We start from the raw sequence: 23,622 nt of genomic DNA, 5'->3' as shown, positions 1-23,622 counted from the left end.
AGCTCTATTTAAGAATGATTTTAAAAGATAGGAAATAAAGACAATTAAAAGACTGGTTGATGAAAACACTATCATCCCAGTGGATGATTCTGACATCAATTTGATAGCAGCACAAGTCAGAAAATTCTTTTGCACATAGAAATTTCAACTTAGAAATATATAATAATTGATCATGAGCATTAGTACTAGGAATCCTATCTCAAAGCACGACTCTAAAACAGGGTCAGAAAAACTGTCTTCAGAAATACAAACGCATACACACACACACATGGTTTAGTAATTCTTAATTTAAGTTTTGATTATCTGATTCAAATTCCCAATAATTTACAAAAGAATATGCAACTTGATTTATATTCTCTGTTCCTGAACTTGTAGAGTGAACTGTTAAGGATACAGTTAAGGAATAGACCACTTTCACTCTGAATATTCTGCCTAAGCTGTTCTCTCCGTTAAATCACACAGGTGTTCAGACTACACAGTGAAACATCATCTCATGTCAGACGTGAGTCTACAATCATCAAAATAGAATCATTTTTCAGGATGTGTAGACAAGGACATAATTTTCCTGTGTAGCAGGCATTAAACTCCAAGATAGTAAGCATTTTCCTATTAAAGAAAGGCTATTTAATTCTGTAAGACCTAAAACACCCTAAAAATAGTCAAAATATAGGGTGCCATGTTATTTGATTGAATTTTTGTTATTGCCCTAATTTTAAAAATTAAACCTAAAGAATAGGATCTCTGAGTTATGGAAGATATTCAAAATCTGAAATAATGATGTTAAAAATTACTTTTCTTTATCAAATCACTGAGTAAACTTTTAAGACTGAATTCAGATATGACCAAAGAAGAATGGTTTCAATTAACTTTTCTTTTGTGTTTCATATGCCTTCATAGAAAGAGTGAGTGTAAGATTTTGCACCATACCAGAAAACCAGATGAATTATCCAACAGACACCTTAGCCGGCATACGAAGCACCTCTCCATAAAGGAAGAGTTTTCTGGAGGAAGCTGGTCTGGGCTATAATAGACTCCTGGCTGTGTGAGGCCATGAGTTTCTGTAAAAATAAAAACAACACAAATTTTATTTCCATTTTGTGGTAAAATCAAGTGTTTGAACAGTTATAATATATGTTAACTTGTAAACTGGAGTCTGTAATCTGAATTTAAAAACTCATTTTCAGAAATGATTCAAAAAACCAAAAACTTATTATGCAATACTTTTAATGCACAGAACTTAATTTCTGTTTACATTTTTATTGAGCTACCTCTGTCAATAATTTCCATATTTAATGTCTTTTTTGTTTACTTAACACTTTCACAGATTTCCGAAAAAACTGCTCGCATCAGAAAAAGCTTTTCTAAACATACATTGGAGAAAAGATAACCTCTTCAACAAATGGTGCTAGGAAAACCGGAAATTCATATGTAGTAGATTCAAACTGAACTCCTATATTTCACCCTGCACAAAACTCAATTCAAAGTGGATCCAGGACCTTGGCATTAAACTAGAGACCGTGAGCCTAACACTCCATCATATCTGCTCAGGAACAGACTTCATTAATAAGATAAAGCACAGAAGTAAAATCAAGAATCAATAAACTTGGGATGGTATCAAACTAAAAAGTTTCTTCACAGCAAAGGAAAGAATTAAGAACAACATGAAGAAAGAGCCTACAGAAGGGGAGAAAAACTTTGCCACCTGCAACTCAGATAGAGCATTAATCTCCAGGATACATAAAGAACTCAAAAAACTTAACACCAATAAAACAAATAGCCCAATCAATAAATGGGTGAAGGAACTGAACAGACACTTCACAAAAGAAGAAATACAATCAACAAATATATGAAAAAAATGTTCAACGTCACTAGTGAATAGAGTATTGCAAATTAAAATTACACTTAAAGATTCCAGCTCACTCCAGTCAGAATGGCAATTATCAAGAGTACAAGTAACAATAAATGTTGGTGAGGATGTGGGGAAAAATATACTCTCATACACTGCTGCTGGGATTGCAAAATGGTGCAACTATGCTGGAAAGCAATATAGAGATTCCTTAGAAAACTTGGAATGAAATCACCATTTGACCCAGTTATCCCACTCTTTGGCATAAACCCGAAGGACTTAAATCAGCATACTACAGTGATGCTGCCACATCAATGTTTCCAGCAGCTCAATTCACAATAGCCAAGCTATGGAACCAATCTAGGTGCCTTTCAACAGATGAATGGATAAAGAAAATGTGGTATATATACACAATGGAATATTACTCAGCCATAAAGAAGAATGAGATTATGGCATTTGTTGGTAAATGGACAGAACTGGAGACTATTGTGTTCAGTGAAATAAGCCAGTCCCAAAAAAACAAAAGTCAAATGTTCTCTCTGATATGTGGATGTTAACCCATAACAAGGGAAGCGAGGGAGGAGAAGTACAGAAGATCATTGTATTAGACAAAGGGGAATGAATGGAAGGGAGGGTATATGGGAATAGGAAAGACAGTAGAAGGAATCAGACATAACTTCACTATGTTCATATATGAGTACACAATCAGTGTAACTCCACATCATATACAACCACAAGCAACTTGGGTTGCACTCCATGTAGGTACAATATGTCAAAACACATCTTATTGTCATGTATATCTAAAATCAACAAAGAAAAGAAATGATCAGGCACATACCCAATGGAAATGCCTACTATGTTCAACATGTGAAAGAATGTTTACAATAGCATTATGTGTGAACATAATTCAAATAATTCTTTAATTATTATGTATCAATAATTAAAGAATAAATAAATAAAAGGCTTTTCTATATTTGCATATGCTACTTTACTTTTTATTTGGTGCATTTTAATCAGAACAATTTACAGGTACTCTAACTGCAACTTTGTACATTCTTCTGATCTTTCATGATGTTGTCAGTTATTTTTATTAAAATGTTTTTATAAAACATATTACTCTCTTACATGAAACTCCTCAATAGCTCTCATCTGTCAAATATTCCTTAAAGCTACAATTCTGTGACCTGGCTCTTGCCTATAGCTACAGCTTAACCTCTTTTAGTCTTTCCTACGTTTATCATGGAGTTCTATACCCTACAGGTCCCCAGCCTCCTTTCACAGAAACATTCAAAAACCACCAATACCATTCTTTGGTAAACACTCTTACCATCAAGTCCTTGTCCAGAGTCTGTACACTGAGAAGCGTTTAATGTCCAGTGCAGCTGACGTTGAAATTCAGCTCGGTCTTCAGTGTGGATAAGTTCATACACACTCTGATGTATGACATCAGACTAAAGAAAAAAGACAAGGAAATAAAACAAAAGCACTGACTAGAACATTATATGGCCTATGGAAGTAATTTCAAAACCTATTTGTTAGTGGTGATGAATGTAAATTAAATGATTGTCAAAGTTCCCATCATTCAAAACAGGAAAAGCTGGAAAGAAAGACTAGCATTATAACTGATAAATCCAATGCTACTTGCCATCACTTTCCAACAATGGGGAAGTGACCTTTTCTTCAAATATATTTTTTATCCATTTATTGATCTTTTATATCTGAACTCATGAATCCCTCCATTAATACCCAGTTCTCATTGACTTCTCTGTCCTTAATTGTATTCATTTTGTTATTTCCTTCACTGTTCCCTAAAAGTTTTCTTCGTATTAAATTTTCGGTACAGGTAGACTCCATTTGAATAAAGGGATCATGCCTTTACCATATCAGGTCCCTCACACCTCTTGCCTCTCTGCATTTACTTCAGTGCTGAGTCTCTTCCTTTAAACTAGTTTTCCTAGCTTTACCTCTCTCTCTCTTTTTTATTGCAACTAATGGTATGAAATGTATTTGCCACCAGATATAGGAGCGCACACACACGTGAAAGTTTCATGAAACAATTTTATGCGTGATGATATTGTGTGTTCTATATTATTTTATTTCATTCCATTCTAAGAAATTGAAAAAAAGATCTGATGGTGATCTATATCAACTGAATTATGACCCACTAATGGGTCACAACTAACAGCTTTAAAAATGGTGACTTAATCTACCATGTGTCAGGTATTAAAGTTTTCTTAAATCCAGGCTATGTGCATTTCTGAGAAATAAAAATGGAATATAGGTAAGAGTTCCTCAAATGATACAAATCATGTCAAATCATTATTAATATAATTAAGAAATTCATTAAGTTTCAAACAAACTTTTTATGGATATTAATATATTTCTTTTAAAATCACAGAAAACTAAAATTTAGATTTTGAAGGTAGCCAGATACTTTAGTCACCTTAAATCTCTCTAGAAAATTAATCTAGTAGCATTAAATTATCTCTAAGTCATCCATTAGGCAATTACCAAAATTATCATCTAAATCGTAGCTAAAGCACACATATTCCCTTTAATAAAAATCTTTAGTTACTTCTATTATATTCATAATACAGTAAAAAAACCACAGTCTATATATAATAATATTATACAGACAGTGTTATTCAGACCAGCAGCCTGTGAGAATTAAAATTTGTTCTCAAATCATATCAGATGTTCTTGTGATCAAATATGCAAAATACTTTATAAATCCACTTATTCACCTTTCCTTTCGATGCTATTAAATGAGCTAAATATTGTTTTACTCCAATGACTTCCAGATCACTGCTCACAGTTCTTCCATACCCAGTTGGGTTCCCTTGTACACCCATCTGATCACTATACATTTTTTAGTTTGGCTTCAATCCATTAGTTTGGCTTCAATCCATTTCTTTTCCATAATCCACATAAATCAGAATTAAAAGCACAAACCATGACATTTTACTTGTACTTTTCATAGTACCTCACTAATTTTAGTTGTCACATGTCCTCTGTGAACCATGTTATTTGATGGCAAATGTTTTCTTGTCTGCTCCACTAAACTCTACCTGCCTGAAAGTTTGTTATTTATGAGATTACTGATAAGTGAAACAAGAAACAAATAACTATGAGTCATACAAAATTTTAAGAAATCACAGTGCTATAAATTATTAGTATTTGAAATAATATACTGGTTGCAAATATAACATTTTTTATTCTTATACTCTCTCTATATTTTAACTGATACTTGACATATACAAATGGTTAACTTTGTCCCTAAACTACAAAATAAAAGCAGAAAGTTCATTTTCTTCAGAAGTAGTTTAAATAAGAAAAAAGTATATTTACTTGCTGAAAGCCCAGGTAATCTTGTATAGTAGAAGAAGCATAAAAGACCAAAGCATCTGTAGTGACAACCAATACAAATCCATTCAGAGCCTAAAAGAGAAGAAAAGTTGCAAAATTAGTAATGGAAATTAAAATTATAATACTGTCAGAGAAAGGCTATTATTTTATCTCTGAAATAGCTCTTCAAAATGATTAAAGTTATATCTCACAAACACACACACCATATACCTTGGTAGAAGAAATTCATACCTTCTGATTTGGTGGAGAAATAGAACAGCTAAATTTCAAACTAAGCCACAGTAACTTTCCTATTTTCCCTCATGTTTCAGCTTTTTTCTTTTAAATATATCATTCCTGTCATTTCTTGGAACATAAAGTGTACAGAATTCATTCACTATTATCCATCACACTGCTTTCTTTAGAGGAAGACAGCAAGTAAAGATCCTGACTTGGTTTTTTTTTTTTTTTTTCTTTTTTCTTTTCAGATAGCAGAATAGAGGAGGTTGCTTTCCTGGCTGCTCCATGGTGTGAAACCAGGAAAGCAGACAGGCAGCTTCTCAGCAAGGTGAGTGAACAAAAAAAGGAGGGGAGGGGAATTTACTGGAATTTAAAACTGGACATTCAAAGCAGATCAGCGACTCAGGAGGTTGAATATAATAAAATAAGGAAGAAATTCCCACAGCATAGCCACTGCCACAGCCAGGCCAGAAGAGCTGTCCCTCTAGAAGCAAAGGGAATTAAAGGAATCAACAGTTTTAGGAAGCCTGAGGTGTGTCTGGGTACAGAGTTTAGAGATCAAGGACAATGCCCAACTAAACTGAAAGGCACTGCACAATATTCTTGTGTGTTGGGGGCGGGGCACCATCTCTGCAGGCAGTGTGCAAAGGACAAAGGCAGCCACAGCAAGGGGGCTGGCAGCTGAGGGAGCCAATTCCCAGCAAACCGGAGTCTGGCCTAAAATATAGGCCCAGTAAATACACTGCATAGCATAGAGTGTGCTTAAGTGACCAAGATAAAAGAGAGGTTTACACAGGGGACAACTGGTCATGGAAACCCAACTGGCTCTACCTATCCCCCACTAATCTGGTTGCTTGCAGGACTAGCTGGGAGAGATGCCCCTGGCTGGGAATTCAGAAGGGCAGGGGCAGGAGAGATTGAGTTTGGAGACTGAAGCCAAGACCAGGAAACACAGAGACTGCAGATGATATAGGGGACTAAGAATTGGCTCCTCCACCACACAAGTATAACCCAGGGGAGATCCCTGGGGTATAGTCTTCCAGTGTGGACCTGTAATTTCTGGGCCCTGGAAGTGTGCTAATTTAAAATCTCCAGACCAACTGGCATTCAGTGAAGAGCATTCACCTAAGCCTAAAATGTGCATTCCAGGAATTTCATCTATGGGGTTACTTTTCCCATTCCAGGAATCCAGAGGGTAAAGCCTCATGCTCCAGATGACCCCACCAAAAACTGCTGAGAAGAGAATCTGAGAATCTTTTGAATTCCAACAGCAAGAATTCTTTTTCATCAAAAATTATTTTTCTCTCATTTTTTTCTTTCTTTTCTGTTTAACTGTGACCTTAATGGTACATGGACATTTATAGACTCATATTTGTTTTTGTTCCCATTTCTAGCAATTTGAGGGCAGTTATTTTTCATTGATCAGTGTTTTTGAGGGCTAGGACATTTGATTAGTATATTTTAGTTTTGTTTTGCATTCTTTTATTTTATTTTTTTAAATTTTACTTTATATTTTTTTCTCTTACCTGTTTCTCTTGATTCTCTCTTTTCTTCTGCTAAGAGTCAATCTCTATTGTTCTTTTACTCTTCCTTTATATTTTACTTCTATCTTCTCTCTTCCTCCCTCATAATCATCATATCCTATATCACTTCCATCCTTTCCCTGTCTACCATTTGAAACTGTAAACCCTTTTGAAAACGTGTTGTTTTATTGCAGGCAATAACTGACCATATCATTTCTGTTATTTATGTAATTAACACTGTAGACATCACAGTAAGAACTACTTGGTTTAATGCTGTATATTGTTTGCATTCATTGTTATTATTTGTCTCCCCCTTAACAGTGAGGTACTATAAACTTTCAGCAACCCTATCAGTCCACAGGGTAGAAATTCTACTGTCTCAGATCCATACTATAAGATGGGTAGACACACAAACACATGAAAAAGCAAGGGAACAAATCACCCCAAACCAACCAAGATACTTTAATAACAGATACATTGACACCAAAGTAGAAGAATGTCAGAGAAGGAGTTTAGAATACACATAATAAAACTGATCTGCAAAATAAAGGATGGTATAAGAAGTGAAATCAGAGAGAAAATACAGGAAGTGAAAGATCAAGATATAGAGATTCTGAAAAAATAAAATCAAGTAGAGATCCTCAAAATGAAGGAATCAATAAACCAAATTAAGAATTCAATGGAAAGCACCATCAACAGACTAGATCATGTGGCAGACAGAGATTTAGGCAATGAAGAAAAAATATATAATCTTGAAAAAAAAAGTTGACCATGGAGAAAAGATGTTAAGAGACCAGGAAGAGAACTTTTGAGAAATATGGGCTAAAAAGACCAAATTTAAGATTTATCAGAATAGATGAAGGTACAGAGATACAAACCAAAGGAATGCACAATCTTTTCAATGAAATAATATCAGAAAATTTCCCAAACCTAAAGAACGAAATGAAAAATAAAATACAGGAAGCTTACAGGACCCCAAATATACAAAAGCACAACAGACATACACCAAGACACATTATTATGAAAATGCCTAACTTACAAAATAAGGACAGAATTTTAAAAGCTGCCAGAGAAAAGCAACAGGTAGTATTTAGAGGGAAGCCAATCTGGATCTCAGCTGATCTCTTAATCCAGACCCTCAAAACCAGGAGTTCTTGGAATAATATATACAAAGCTCTGAAAGAAAATGGATGCCAGCCAAGATTACTCTACCCAGCAAAATTAAGCTTCAAAATTAATGATGAAATAAAAACTATCCATATTAAAAGTTGAAAGAATTCAAACCTAGAAATCCTGCACTATAAAACACATTCAGTAAGATATTTCATAAAGAAGAAATGAAAAATAAAAGTGAAAACCAGCAAAGGGAGGAACTACACCAAAGGAAAAGACAATCAAAGGAGAAACCAAGTCAAATTAAAAACCAGAAATAAACCAAAATGAATGGGAATATAAATCATATCTCAATAATAACCTCAAATGCAAATGGCCTACGCTCATCAATCAAAAGACACAGACTAGCAGTCAGGATTGGAAACCTAGACCCAACAAGATGCTGTCTCCAAGAGTCTCACCTCATAGGCAAAGACATCCATAGACTGAAGGTAAAAGGATGGGAAAAACCATATCATTCTCTGCTTGGATCTTATAAACAAGCAGGGCTTTCTATCCTCATATCAGATAAAGTGAACTTCAAGTCAAAGTTAATCATAAGAGACAAAGGAGGACATTTCATACTGCTTAAGGGAATTATATATCAACAAGGGGAATGATATATCAACAAGACATAACAATCATAAGTATTTATGCTTAAAGAGTAAAGCACCTATGTACATCAAACAAATCATTCTTAATTGTAAAAATCAAATACACCACAAAACAATAATATTGGATAACTTTAATGTGCCTCTCTCACTGCTGGGCAGATTCTTCAAACAAAAACTAAATGAAGCAACTACAGAACGAAATAATACAATCAATAATTTAAGACAAAACAGACATATATAGAGTATTTCATCCATCAATGATTGAATACACTTTCTTCTCAGCAGCACAAGGATTCTTCTCTAAAATAGACCATATCCTGGGCCACAAAATAACTCTTAGAAAATGTAAAAAAATGGAGCTAATACCTTGCACTCTATCAGACCATAATGGAATGAAATTAGAATTCAATGATTAAAAAAATAGAAGTTACTTTAACACCCGGGGACTAAATAATATGCTACTGAATGATCACTGTATAGCAGAAAAAAATCAGGGATGAAATAAAAAAATATATAGAGATAAATGATGATAGTGACACAACATCAAAATCCCTGGGACACTACAAAGACAGTGCTAAGAGGAAAGTTCACTACACTGAGCTCATTCATGAAATGATAGAAAAATCATCAAATAAACAACCTAGCATTACATTTAGAAGTCCTAGAAGAAGAAGAACAAATCAACACCAAAAGCAGCAGGTGACATGAAATAATTAAAATCACAGATGAAGTCAATGAAATTGAAACAAATAGTCCAAAAAAAAAAAAAAAAAAATCACAAAACACCAAGTTGGTTCTTTGAAAAAAAATCAATTACATTGATTAGTCAAGCTAACAGAGAGAAAACTCAAATTACTAAAGTGTGCAATGATAAATACCAGAACAGACACTACTAAAATACAGTCAATAATCAGAAACTATTTTGTGAAAATTTATATTCTAATAAAACAGAAAATCTTGATGACTTTGACAAATGTCTAGAGACATATGACCTACCCAAATTGAATTGGGAGGACATATAAAATTTAAACAGATTAATTTCAAGTAATGAAACTGAAGGATGTTTTCGAAAGTCTACCAAGAAAGAGAAGCCCAGGATCAGATAGATTCTCATCTGAGTTCTACCAGACTTTTGAAGAACTAACACCAAACCTCCTCAAATTATCCCATGAAATAGAGAAAATGAGAGAACTCTTCCAAATTCATTCTATGAAGCTAGTATCATTCTGATACCAAAACCAGACAAGGATACCCCAAGGAAAGAAAACTCCAGACCAATATCCCCGATGAAAATAGTTGCAAAAATTCTTAATAAAATACTGGCAAATCACATACAAATCATATTAAAAGGATAATGCACCATGATCAAGTGGAGTTCACCTCAGGGATGCAAGGTTGGTTCAACATATGAAAATCAATAAATGTAATTCATCACATCAATAGACTTACAGACAAGAATCACATGATTATCTCAATAGATGGACACAAAAAATTTGGTAAAATACAGCATCCACTTATGTTCAAAATACTAGGAAAACTAGGAATAATAGGAATATACCTCAACATAGTGAAAGCCAACATCATTCTAAACAGAGAAAAACTGAAAGCATTTCCTCTAAAAACTGGATCAAGAAAGGATGCCCTTTTTCACCACTTTTATTCGACATAGTCCTGGAAATTCTATCCAGAGCAATTAGACAGAAGAAGAAATTAAAGGGATACAAGTAGGAAAAGAAGAACCCAAACCATGCCTATTTGCTGACAACACAAATACAGAAATATTATAAGACCCAAAAAATTCCACCAGAAAACTTCCAGAACTCAAAAATGAATTCATCAAAGTAGTGGGATATAAAATTAATACCTATAAATCAATTGCATTCCCATACATCAGTGATGACTCAACTGAAAGAGAAATTAGGAAAACTATCCCATTCCCAATAGTCTCAAAGGAAATAAAAGATGTGGGAATCAATCTAACAAAAGGGGTGAAAGACCTCTACAATGAAAACTACAGAACATTAAGGAAAGAAACTGAAGAAGACCTTAGAAGATGGAAAGATCTCCCATGTTCTAGGATAGGCAGAATATTGTCAAAATGGCTATACTACCAAAAGCACTAGACATATTAATGCAATTCCTATTAAGGTTCTGATGACATTCTTCATAGAAATAGGAAAAAAAAAACCAAAACTGTCATGAAATTCATTTGGAAAAATAAGAGAACCAGAATTGCCAAAGCAATCCTTAGCAAGAAAAGTAAATCAAGAGCAATTACAATACCAGACTTTAAATTAAATTACAGAGCTATAGTAACAAGAATGGCAAAAAAAAAAAAAAAAAAAAAAAAAAAAAAAAAACAGAAAAAACCAAACAACAACAACAACAACAACCAGACATGAAGACTGATGGCACAGAAGACACAAAGACAAACCCACATAAATACAGTTATCTCATACTAGACAAAGGTGCCATAAACATACATTGGAGAAAAGATAGCCTCTTCAAACCATGGGGCTGGAAAAACTGGAAAACCATATGTAATAAAGTGAAATTACCCCCGTCTAGGAACCGAATTCCTCAGTAAGACTCCTAAAATACAAGAAATAAAATCAAGAGTCAATAAATGGGATAGTATCAAACTAAAAAAAAGCTTCTCCACAGAAAAGGAAACAATCAAGAACATGAAGAACGAACCTACAAAAGGGGAGAAAAATCTTTGCTACCTGCACCTCAGATAGAGCATTAATATCCGGGATATATAAAGAACTCGAAAAACTTAATACGAAAAATAACAAATAACTCCATCAATAAATGGCCAAAGGAACTGAACAAATACTTCACAGAAGAAGAAATATGAATGAATGATCAACAAATGTATGAAAAAAGTTCAACATCACTAGTGATTAGAGTAATGCAAATTAAAGCCACACTGAGATTCCATCTCATTCCAGTGAGAATGGCAATTACCAAGAATACAGGGGCTGGGGAGATAGCTCAGTCGGTAGAGTGCTTGCCTTGTGAGCACAAGGCCCTGGGTTCGCTCCCCAACACCCAAAAAAAAAAAAAAAAAAAAAAAAAAGCAACAAGAATACAAGTAACAATAAATGTTGGTGAGATGGTGGGGAAAAAGGTACATGAATACAATGCTGGTGAGACTGCAAATTTAGAGCATACTCTGGAAAGCAGTATGGAGGTTCTCCAGAAAACTTGGAATGTAACCACCATTTGACCCAGTTATCCTACTTGTCCACATATACCCAAAGGACTTAAAATCAGCATACTATAGTGACACGGCCACATAAATGTTCACAGCTGTTCAATTCACAATAGCTAAACTATGGAACCAACCTAGGTGCCCTTCAGTAGATGAATGGATAAAGAAAATGTGGTACACAATGGAATATTATTCAGCCATAAAGAAGAATGAAATTATGGTATTTGCTGGTAAATGGATGGTACTGGAGGCTATCATGCTAAGTAAAATAAGTCAATCCCAAAAAACCAAAGGGCAGATGTTCTTTCTGTTATGCGGACGCTGACTCACAATAGGTGTTGAGGAGCAAGGAGTGGAAGTTCACTGGATTGGACAGAGGGCTATGGGGGAAAGGAAGAGGTGATAGGAATGGGAAAGACAGTAGAATGAATCAGACATAACTTTACTGTGTTCATATATGAATACATGACTGGTGTAACTCCCTGTTATGTACAACCACAAGAATGGGAAGGTATACTCCAGGTGTGTACAATATGTCAAAGTATATTGTAATGTCAGGTATAACTAAAAAGAACAAATAAAAAAAAGAATAAACAAAAAAACAAGGAAAAAGATACTGATTTAGACCCTAAAAGAGAGAAATCTAAGTAGGAGAGAGTAGTTTTTGTATAAAGACATTTCAAGCACTGATGCAATTTGAAATTTGGATACTTCCAAAGAATTACAAAACATAGCAACACTTCTATTGGAAAACATAATACATGTAAGGCACATATAATACAAATACAAGGTATAAAGATATACAGCATATATATGTTTTAAAATTTAATATAATTACTGATAAATCTATGTTTCATTCATTTTGTATGTGTTCTCTCTGTACCATGCTTTCCCCCCTTTCTCTTGCTTGCTTTTGGCTAATTATTTTTCTGTTCCATATTCTTTCTTCTTTTAGTCTGAAAGCTATTGCCTTTTTAAAATTCTTTTAGTGTCATTCAAGTTCAATGTTAATTAATGTCTTTATTCTAATTTGGATAACAACAGCATCTTAGTTCACTTTTAATGTTTATGGTTACATACTTTTAATTCTAAAAGCCTTCGCTACTTCCTGCTTGAGTACAATTCATATTTGTATTCTTGGCCAGGCCCTTCTGAGACTGTTTTTTGTTTAAGTGGAGAAGTGGTAGGTTTATGTAAGAAACACTCAGTGTGGAGTCCGACAGTTTAGGGCTGGACTCCTGTCTCAGTCACTTACTAGCTGTGCAGCTTTGCTTTAGTTATTTACCCCTCAAGTTTTAGCGTCATCATTTCACATACTGGCACTCTACTGGATGGCATGGGGACTCATTTAATTCAGTGCATGGCATAGAACTGGCACTCCATATAGGTATAATACTATAAGGTTGTGGAAATGAACAAAGATTGACTTGCATGACTGTGCCTGGAGAATTATAAAGAGGTGCATAGTTTATCCAACACTAACCAAAAAGGACAGATGTTAATCCCTGGGGTTGAGCTAATAAGCCATCACCCTTGTGCTTACCATGTGCACACAATTTGGTGAATACACTCATTATTAGATGAAGTAAATGAAATGCAGTAACTTTTCACTCCAATTATTTCGCCTTCAAGATTCTTCTTCCACATTATACTTTTTAGAATTTGATTACAAAGATAACACCATCTATTATTTAGTGATCTTAAATGTTTTCATGTATTTGAGTGGTTTTAATTCTCCCCAAAATCCATTAAGGCAGGTGCTATATTCCAGTTTTATGAATGAAGAAACTGGGGTAAACAACTATATAATAACTGGCCCAAGATCATAAAGCCAGAAAAAAGTAAAACACAGTCTGACTCTATAGTCTATCACAATATGCTGCCTTTACATGTTATCAAATATAGAGTGTGGCCTGCCTCTCACTCTTTAACTACAGCTGGCATCTAAGGTCCTTTATTATAGAGATCATAAATAAAATCTGACAATATTCCCAGGATAAAGATTCCACAAATTGGAAACTTGAATATTTCATCATAAACATATCCATATTGAATGTTCTTAAATTTGGTTAGCAGTAACAGTATATACTTCCATTACTGTACTGTTTTGTCTTAAAATACCTTCTTTTTAGACAATACTGTTCACTGATAGCATTCATATTACTCTGGAGAGCTTTTTTACACAATGAAACAAATTCAGTACTGAAACTCATCAGTGCATGCCAGAGGACAAAAGAATAAATTAGGATACAGTATCAAATTCTTTTTAGGTAAATGTTAATTATCAAAAATAAAAAGCAAAAGAATAGAGGCATACCAATTTTTCATAGAGCTCAAATGATCTTAAATACCATGCAAAACAAGGTCATTATTTATATTGAATTATTATCTGAGTAAACCAAAAGAAGGAACTAATATGGTAAATATTAATAAAAAGGTTTTTTTTTTTTTTGTCTTAGTCACAAAAATTTACCCAATCTATCTCAAAATTATGTTAAGAATTCCTTAGTATTTAATAAATAAAAAATAAACTACAATTGGTACTGTTATATATAATTTTCACTTCTGAGAATCAAAAAGTGAAGTTGTAGAATTATAAAAAGCAGAGCTTTAAACAGCACCAGATAGGACTTGTTTTAAATGTATAAAATAAACATGGGAAGTAAATAACAGTTAATATAATAGCAATAAAATTAATTTATTATTTCATTTTGTTCTTTACAAAATAGTCATAAATTTAAGCTAATCTAGAAAGTAAAATATTTAAATTTTTCATAAAATATTTCATAACATTTCTTTATTTGCCTTTATTAAAAACAAAGAAAAATATTTCTAATCTAAAGTGTCAGGTCATTTGGTGTATTGCACCTCTAGTACTATCCACATTTTATTGATAACTGCGGGTTAAAAATATGAAGCAGATGGCTTTATGATAACTGTATACAATGAAATATGCTATTTTCACATCTTCAATGTTTCTGTCCATTTTCTTCACGGAGAGAATAGACAAGCATGGCCCTAAGCAAATCACATTGTGTGATGCTTTCTACTGACCAGCAGTCTAAAAATGGTACCCAACACAATTCACAACAGGTGGACTTATTTTAATTGCCTGAGGTTTCCTATTTTAGGATAATAAACAGATACATAAATCTCTATTTTTCCATTAGTATTATTCTTATTTACTGTTTCATTGGCATAGGATATATTATAGTTTGTCTAAACATTTTAGGAAAATATTAAATTCATTGAACCATAATTTAAACCAATTTACCAACTGTTAAGTCAGTTAGTTCATATATTCACTTGAAATAAAGAATTTGATTATCACCTTCTATATAACTCCAAATGTGTTATACATCACATTAAGTGGCAATTATTAGAATGTTTTCTTCTGACCTAAATAGAGAGTTTATGTATTAGCCAATATAAACACAAAGATTCTCAGCTGGGTGTTGAAAGAGGAACTATGTTTCAATATATTCAATTTATTTAAGATAATGGAAGCTGAGTTAATTTTTGCCATCAGGAATTTGGACACAATTACAGAATAATAATAAAAACATCATCCATTATTGGGCTAGACTGCAGCATTCAGTGAATGAATTTATGAAATTACCAAAACTTACGTCAACTTTTTTTACAATAGTAAACTGAGTTCTTCCACTCATTTCACTAGGTGGAACATAAATTATTATGTAATAACGATAATTAGACCTGGCACACAGCTCCAGTCTATCTTACTTCAACAAAATAAATATCTGAGAATGCTAAATGAGAATCTAGCATACTATCAGTTCTAAGAGAAGAACACTATACTTAAAAAAAAATCTATTTAAAATGCTCTTACAGACAAATCTATTAGAAACTCTCCCATGCCTAAAGCATAGAAAGAAGGCTTGCAGTTGTTGAGAAAATCTACATAGCATATTAATAAGTCACACACACATACTAAAACTAAATATAAATTATAAGATATATTTAAAAACATACATTTGGGTTAAGAATAATTTTTAAATATTAGGTAAATGTACTTAGCTATTTTAATTGAGCCACATTCCTGAAGAAGTGTTTATAAATCCAATGTCTTAAATGAAAATCTTTAAAATAACCTAGAGTTCTTCCTATTTGTAGAACCTAACAGGGAGGGCGATTAGAGGGTGACCTCTAATTAATCTACTTCACATGACTCCCATTTGGTCATGTACACATTACTATTTTTGCAGTTCAGAATAAAGTAGCAAAAACACCACACAAATGCTACATGAACTGGGAATAAATAAATATTAATTGGTTAATCTTGCATTTTTAATTGCTCTTATTTTAAGGTACTATACTTACCTGTAGTAAGAATTCTCCTTCTTGCAAGTTCAGGCCTTCTCTGAATTTTCCTCTACAGTTATCCTGGCCTCCATTTCTATCAGTGGGAGAGGATTTTAATGCAACTAAAAAAACAAACAAACAAAACCAATGACATAGTAAGTAGATTTTAAAATAAGCACTATTAAAAGCTGTAACGGAAAACCTCTGAGCACCAAAAAGACAATGTGGAATACTAGTGTCTACAGGCACAATCATGATGTAAATAATCCTTTTCACAATAGGTGGTTTCTAATTTTATGCTAATGGAAAAACTGAAGGAGCTAATCAAGTTGTCAGTTGATAGACTTAAAAAAGTTTCTCATGAGTTTACTATATGAATTTTACCAGATAACTTAGAAGTTCCAAAGAACTGCATGATGCTGCCATAAGTATTCTCCCTCCCCCCACCCTGTTCCTATTCACTTACTTATGAGACTAAATTTCCTCAGACTGTAACCTAAAAAAATAATTTTAATGTCTAAATATCAGGGAACTAGTCATGAACAAAAAGAATTGTCTCTTATCTCTAAGAATTTTTGAATCCACTAGTCTAGTTTTTGGGTAAAAGACTATTAATATTGTTATTAGGTTCATGTTACATTCATAAATCAACTCATGGAGCATTCATATCTTTATGATGTTGAATTATCCTATTCAAGAACATACAAGCTTTCCCATTTGTTAAAATGATTTTTTTGTCCTGCTAGAGGGCCTCAATGTTGTTCACAAAAACAATAGGCATCCTTATTTTTACATTTATTCCTAGGTGTTACATCTTGTAAAATGGTGTTTCCTTCATTATGGTTTCTAATGGCCTGTAAATTGCAAATATAAGGGAAGTCTGATGGCAAAGTGGAGGCAGCATGTTGTAATGCTCTCTTGCTTTATGTGTGTATAAGTGTGTGTGCACACCCATGCACTTGTTTGGGAAGCAGCACAACTGAACAGAAATAATAATTATAGTTACCATTTTACTTAGGCATCTTATCAAACATTTCCAAGTATTACCTCATTTAAAAGCATACGGCTATTGGTAAATGATGAACACAAATCTCAGCTCTGCTATTTACTAAATGTGTAAACTCTTTGAGCCTATTTCCTAATGAAAGTGGTAATTAAAAAAAAATCCATCCTGCAGGGTTTCTGTGAAGAGTAATAAATAATATGTGAGGTTCTTGACACATACTTGATGAACAGTTCAGTAAACTGTAGCTTTAATTATTAGTAGTATTTCCCAGTGCTTAACAATCTCCTTATTATAAAGTATAATCAATCTTTTCAATGCTTCAAATTTTTGTCTTTCCATTTTTCTGACCCGTTTATATATTGTGATATTTAAATAAAAGAAACCATTAAACAAAACCACCTTGGCAGACTCCTTATTTCATTAGATTTTTATATGCTGAAATAGTCTGGCTCAGTGAAAAGCTCAATTTTCTAATAACCAGGTTTTTCTCTCAGTTTCAGTAAAGCATCACACGAAGTATTTTCATGTTTGCAGTGTCTTTTCTGGTAAATCAATGCATGTGTCATACCACAATCTTATGCCAAGTTCTTGCCTTTGCAGAAGTTGAAAGACATCTCACTGAAAGAAGAGACCAGAATTTGACCTCTGAATGTAACAATTTGAAAAGGCCAGAGAACAGATTTCCCTAGGTCAAAAAATAGGGTGAAGTAAACTGATCTAACAATTAATCAAGACCAAAGGAAATAATTAAACTTTTCTCATTGAAAGGTAGCAGAGAGAATGGTCTTTCCCCCCTTTCTATTCTGTAAGTTACATTGTTGTTGTTGTTTCTTGCTGTTTAATGGCCAAACTGGCTTGAATCTACTAAAACTTTACAATGCCAGTTAACTAAACTCTGTTGCTTCTCCAGCTGCTACAGTATGGGGCATGATTTAAAGTCACACCAAATAAGACTTACTGTTAAAGAGAAAATAACACAACCCACCTTCACATTACAAAATCACCCTAAAAATGGATAGATGATAATCGCCAAATTTAAATGGCTAGATTATCAATAGGAGTATCTTCAAAATCATTTTTAATCAATGGAATTGATGTCAATTCCAAGTAGAGTCACTGATAGGAGAAAAAAGATAACATTGGGAGATAACTTCTTGACCATCCCAATGAGAAATTAAAGAGACTATTTACCTCAGAATAACTTATGATTTGTTTTGGGGCTTGTACTAAGGTATTTGTTAATGGAATTAGATATGAGACCATTTAAGAAGGACATATAAGCTAAGGAAATGAAGAACTAGAAAAGAATGCTAAAAATATTAAGTACTAGAATGGAATTTAATTAAAGTATTATGAGAACTTATGGGTGAAAAATAATAAGAGCAAATTCTACATAATTCTTAAAATTTTAAAAGTTGAAAGGGTAATATTTAATATAAATTAATATTAATGTAACCATATAAAACAATTCTTATAATTCTAAATGTTAAAAGGGCAATACACGCACATATATTTTTATACATAGCTTAAGTAGGAAAAGTGACAAGTGCATAAGTGCATTTTGGGAGTCATCACTGGGCAGGTTATATCAAAAAAACACACAAATAAGTATTTCTGCTGCTCTTGTTAGTCATTAGTAAAGGATTTAAGCAAATATTGTGCAAAGATGAGTTCGGGAAGGGTGCCCTCCCTTGATAGTTCCATCTAAAAAACACAACTGGGACATTTTAAGAACCTGCCCTGGCTTCTCGACCCAGAGTATGCGATTTTTACCCTTCCATAAACTTTCCCTCTTGTTCTTAATCTTATATCTACTACTCTTCCTTCTTAAATTATCAGAAGCTATATTAATACTATTCACTTTCATGTATATATTGCTTGCCTTGATTGTAAAGCAATAGAAGAGTAAGATGGTGACAGTGAATTCTGTCACAGGGCTGTTTCTGACCATCAGAGTAACTTTGATTTTATTATTCAGTAGCAACAAATGACTCTGGGCACACAATCTATGCTCAGTACTTTCCATGCATTATGTCTTATTTAATACCTATTGATGCCTTATGACACTGGCATTGTTTTCTTTGAATATTTTAGGAAACTGAGACTTAGGGAAGGTTAAGAATCTTTCCCAGATAAACAGAGCTTTAAGTGACAGAATGTAGACAAAACCCCAACTAGCCTAATCCCAGCATGTAGGGGTTTTTCAACTTCCTCCCAGATTTCTTTCACTATGCTGACCATCTCTCACCTTTAGTTTCCTCGTGTTTAAGTGAGGACAATGCTACCTCTTAAATTCGTGTGAGGATAAAATAGTATGTAGAGTACCTGGGCATTGCCTGAATCAATCAATGACAGTCAGAGACAAAGATAACAAACTCTAAACTGAGTTTACACACCCTGAAACCATCATGGAAAACTTATAATAAACTGAACACCAGGAGTCATGATTAACATTAGTACTTTCTCATCTCCTAGGACTGCTATGATGACTATGTGATATGAATCTGAAAGTACTTCAAAACTGCAAACTTTTATATAAATCATATGCATAACAGGATGTTTAATACATTTTAAACATTACACCACTGAAATTAAACATACAACAGTTGATAGAAATAAAATATAACATCTAAAAATCAAGTCATTAGCTAATTCTACTACTTGGGAAGAATTTGCTGTACTGTCACAGACATTTATTAAAATGTTCCCCATCAGTGGGATATATCCCACCTTCCCAAGTGAAAGGAATACAGATAGTGCAACATACAGATAGTGAAATGCCAATATATTTCAACTATTTCCTCACTGAGAGGTCTATGAAGCAATTGCTTAATACAAATAAGAATTTAATCTACTTGATGATTGAATTTAGAGTATAAATATATTACAGCATTAACAAATACATCATGTTCCAAATGATTAAAGGCATTCCTACATGCACTTAGCCATATCCATGATTCTTAATAAGCTACTTTACTTCCTTATATATCTAAATTCAGATGTCCATTTCTCCCCATTAGCCAAATACTCCTCTTTAGAAAACATGCTTTGCATTGTTCAAAAGAGAAAATTCATGAGGAAGAAATACTGGACTGTGGTAGCTATATCTGCATTTCGTTATTATAGTTTGCATTTAAACAGAGAGATTCCATGATAAATTTTGCCAAGGAAAAGCATATGCCTTTCTAATCTCTAATCACTGATATAAATTCAATTCATTTTATAATAATATTTGTCATTCCCATTATTACTTTGGCAGGGAAAGTTAAATTTCATTTCCATTTGATATAAGAATAAAAGAGAGCAAAGCAGGGACTTATTATAAAATTCAACCTAACACATAAACTTTTGTACAAGAAAAAGGGTTAAGTAACGCAAATTTCTTAAATGAAAACATGACCAATTTAGTCTGATATGAATGAGTATACACAAATAATTTCCAAATAATATATTAAGTGTACCTAAACAGTTTCTATAACATACTTTGGAGTAAAAAATACATGTTTCGCTTTAATACTTTTTTTTTTTGAAAATGAAGTGTTCTCTTTTGAGGGAAGGAAGAAACTAAAATTAAAGAAAATGTTATTTGCTAAATTCCTAGGAAACAAAGATTATATCTTTAAAGTGTCAATAGCTTCTGATAATATTGACAGATTTTTTTCCTACAAATTTCTATCATCAATGCAAAAGAAAGTAAATTCAATTTTTTAAAAATGCAAATACTAGTTTACACTTTTGTGATTGTAGACTGAGAAACTGTTGTCTCTGCAGCGAAACTAAAAAAACCCACTATTTTCATTCTGAAAAATCCCTTAAAAGTTAATCCTATTGCAACTCTCAGGTGAAAATTGACTTTCAGAGATGGTACTTTAATATTCTTCCAGCTTCATATTTAATTATATGCAGTTCCTTTGTAACTGTTACTTCTGCATTAATGGAACCAATAAGAGCAGTTAATTAAGCTTATCAGTGTGGGAATGAGTTGTATTTAACTTTTCACATATAGAAGAGTAGAGTCCAAACTGCACTCTAACAAAATATAACTGATCAATTATTACAGTGATTCTTAAACTTTGCAAGGCATCAAAATTACCTGAAAAGCTTATTAAATATGTTGTTGTGTCCCCATACCCTACAATTGCTAATTCATTAAGTTCAGGATGGAGCCCCACATTTGTATGGATAACAACTCCCAAGTGATACAGAGGACCAGGTGCCACTCTTTTGAAAACAATGACTTATAAGAATTCAGGAAATAACAGAAATATTCTGGATCTAACTTCCCCATATTTACTAAATCAAAATTTTAATGTTTAAAGAAGATACTTATTAGGAAAAATAACTCTAATAACAATTTTACAAAGACTGAACCAAAACACATAATTTAAGACTGAAGCAGGGTAATAACACAACAGCACTCTATATGCACAGTTCACGTTTTCACCAAATAGTAAGCTATGTCTCTTTTCCCCTGAGCAATGTGTTTAAATTTGATATATGCCATTTCTTATAAAACAAAACAATATGGAGAAGTAAATTACCACATATTTTACCAAAAATCTGAAGGGTTCATTAGCAAATTTTCATCTCTAATCAAAATACAAAATGAATTCAAAAAAGGGATTCTGGGATGCTATATACAAGGTCCTTTAAGGCCCCCATGCATATTCAACTACAATAAGAAGAAAATTCTCCATTAAAACAAGTAAAATAACAGTATTTTGCAAAAAATAATTATAATTTATGTGACAAATACAATTTTAATTATGAAATTTACTTCATGGATCTCTTATGTCTAGGACTAGTCTACTACAAACCTAAAACAGGAGGCGAGCATTATTATTATCCATGCTGAGAGGTTGATGAGTGAGGAACAGTGAGGTTAAAGGTCTTACTGGAAGTCACAAAATCAGTAAGCTGGACATTGGCATCTCCTGCCTACCAGTTGCTCTCACTACAAGATACTCTCTCCCTCTGACCTGCAGAGGTGAGAGATGGAATGCTGCCTTAGAACACAGAAACCAGGCACCTGTAATCAGACATGATCAAGAATTCAACTAACAATAGCATATTCTGTGAAACTGACAATAAAAGGTGTCCCCATATCATGTGGGAAAACTTCAGGTTAGGGGGAAAAACAACAACTATGGACAATTTTAGGTTAATTAAGTCAACTAATCCAATTTGACTGCTTGCCTATCTCTCAACCTCCCAATGGGGACAAAAGAATGATTTTATGACAACCAAGGACCAGAAAATACCTTCTCTTGTATTTACTCTTCAGCATGACTTTAATTTCATTTGGTTAAATTTTGAGGGACAATTTTCTCTTTGGCCCTGTAACTTAAGAACTTGACATACCAAATGACAGAATCTTAAGTAAACTCATTAGCACTTTAGCACAGTTTCTTACTCCACAGATTTGCTTTCCCCACCTCTGTCCATCGTTAGAATATCTTAGCTTTGACATTTTTCCTCTTACTCCACATGATCTCCAAAGAAATAATTTACTCATTTTCATGGTTGAAATATTAATAAACTATATTTCGAAACCTCCAAAATCTAAATCTCCAGCTCTGAGCAAAGAAATGAGTCTGAGTTACTAACTAAAGTAAATTGATCAAAGTCAAAGGGCTGTAGGGCAGGATTTAAAAATAATGCATAAATACTATTAACAAAAAAATGATCAGTGGTAATGTACCTGTTTGCTTACAGACTTTAAAATGATTAATGTTATATGTGAATACAATTTCTAAAACACTATCAAACAGTTCATGATGCCTCACAAAAGGTCAAAAGATTAATAAAAATAGATATTTAAATGTCTGTATTTGAAAATTTAAGAAAAAGACAGATTGCTAAAAGTTGACTGGCTATACCAGCCCCAATGGTGATCCTCCCTAAAAATAATGAAAACTGTAAAGGCAAAAATTTACGACTGGAGCTGGGGCTGTAGCTTAGTTGCAGAGTGCTTGCCTAGCATATGTGAGGCACTGGGCTCAATCCTTAGCACCACATAAAAATAAACATAAAATAAAGGCATGCTGTCCATCTATAACTACAAAAAATAAAAAATCAAAACAATAAAAATTTATGACTAACTCAACCTCTTCATGGCCAATCAATGACCTTAGAACCATAAAACATGAGGTAACAATCAAAGGGAACCTATCAATCAGTAAATTTAAGATAGGAAAGAAACAAAATGTACAACATACAATGCAATCCATTTAGGTTGAATCTGAATCTCATACATGTCAAAGCAAGCAAGCAAGCAAACAAACAAAACACAATCAAGAATGAAAGTGTTCTGTATAAAATTATATCATGAAACACTATACTCATTCATAGAACAT

General features: G+C 33.1%; 1 protein-coding gene across 1 annotated transcript in view; it reads right to left on the bottom strand.

The window, feature by feature from the left end:
• The window catches only part of AHR (aryl hydrocarbon receptor), a 53,751-nt gene that overhangs the window by 10,698 nt on the left and 19,431 nt on the right, over positions 1-23,622 (bottom strand). The window contains exons 3-6 of the mRNA XM_079149368.1: positions 16,279-16,382; positions 5,195-5,284; positions 3,174-3,297; positions 928-1,058 (exon numbers count right to left, since the gene is read on the bottom strand). Of these exons, the coding sequence (XP_079005494.1) occupies positions 928-1,058; positions 3,174-3,297; positions 5,195-5,284; positions 16,279-16,382 (449 nt within the window). The remainder of the gene's footprint in view (positions 1-927; positions 1,059-3,173; positions 3,298-5,194; positions 5,285-16,278; positions 16,383-23,622) is intronic.

Source organism: Sciurus vulgaris (assembly GCF_902686455.1).
Source record: "Sciurus vulgaris genome assembly, chromosome: 8".
NCBI classification, from domain to species: domain Eukaryota; kingdom Metazoa; phylum Chordata; class Mammalia; order Rodentia; family Sciuridae; genus Sciurus; species Sciurus vulgaris.
The sequence above is the reverse complement of the archived record's forward strand: the minus strand, read 5'-3'. Positions and strand labels throughout refer to the sequence as shown.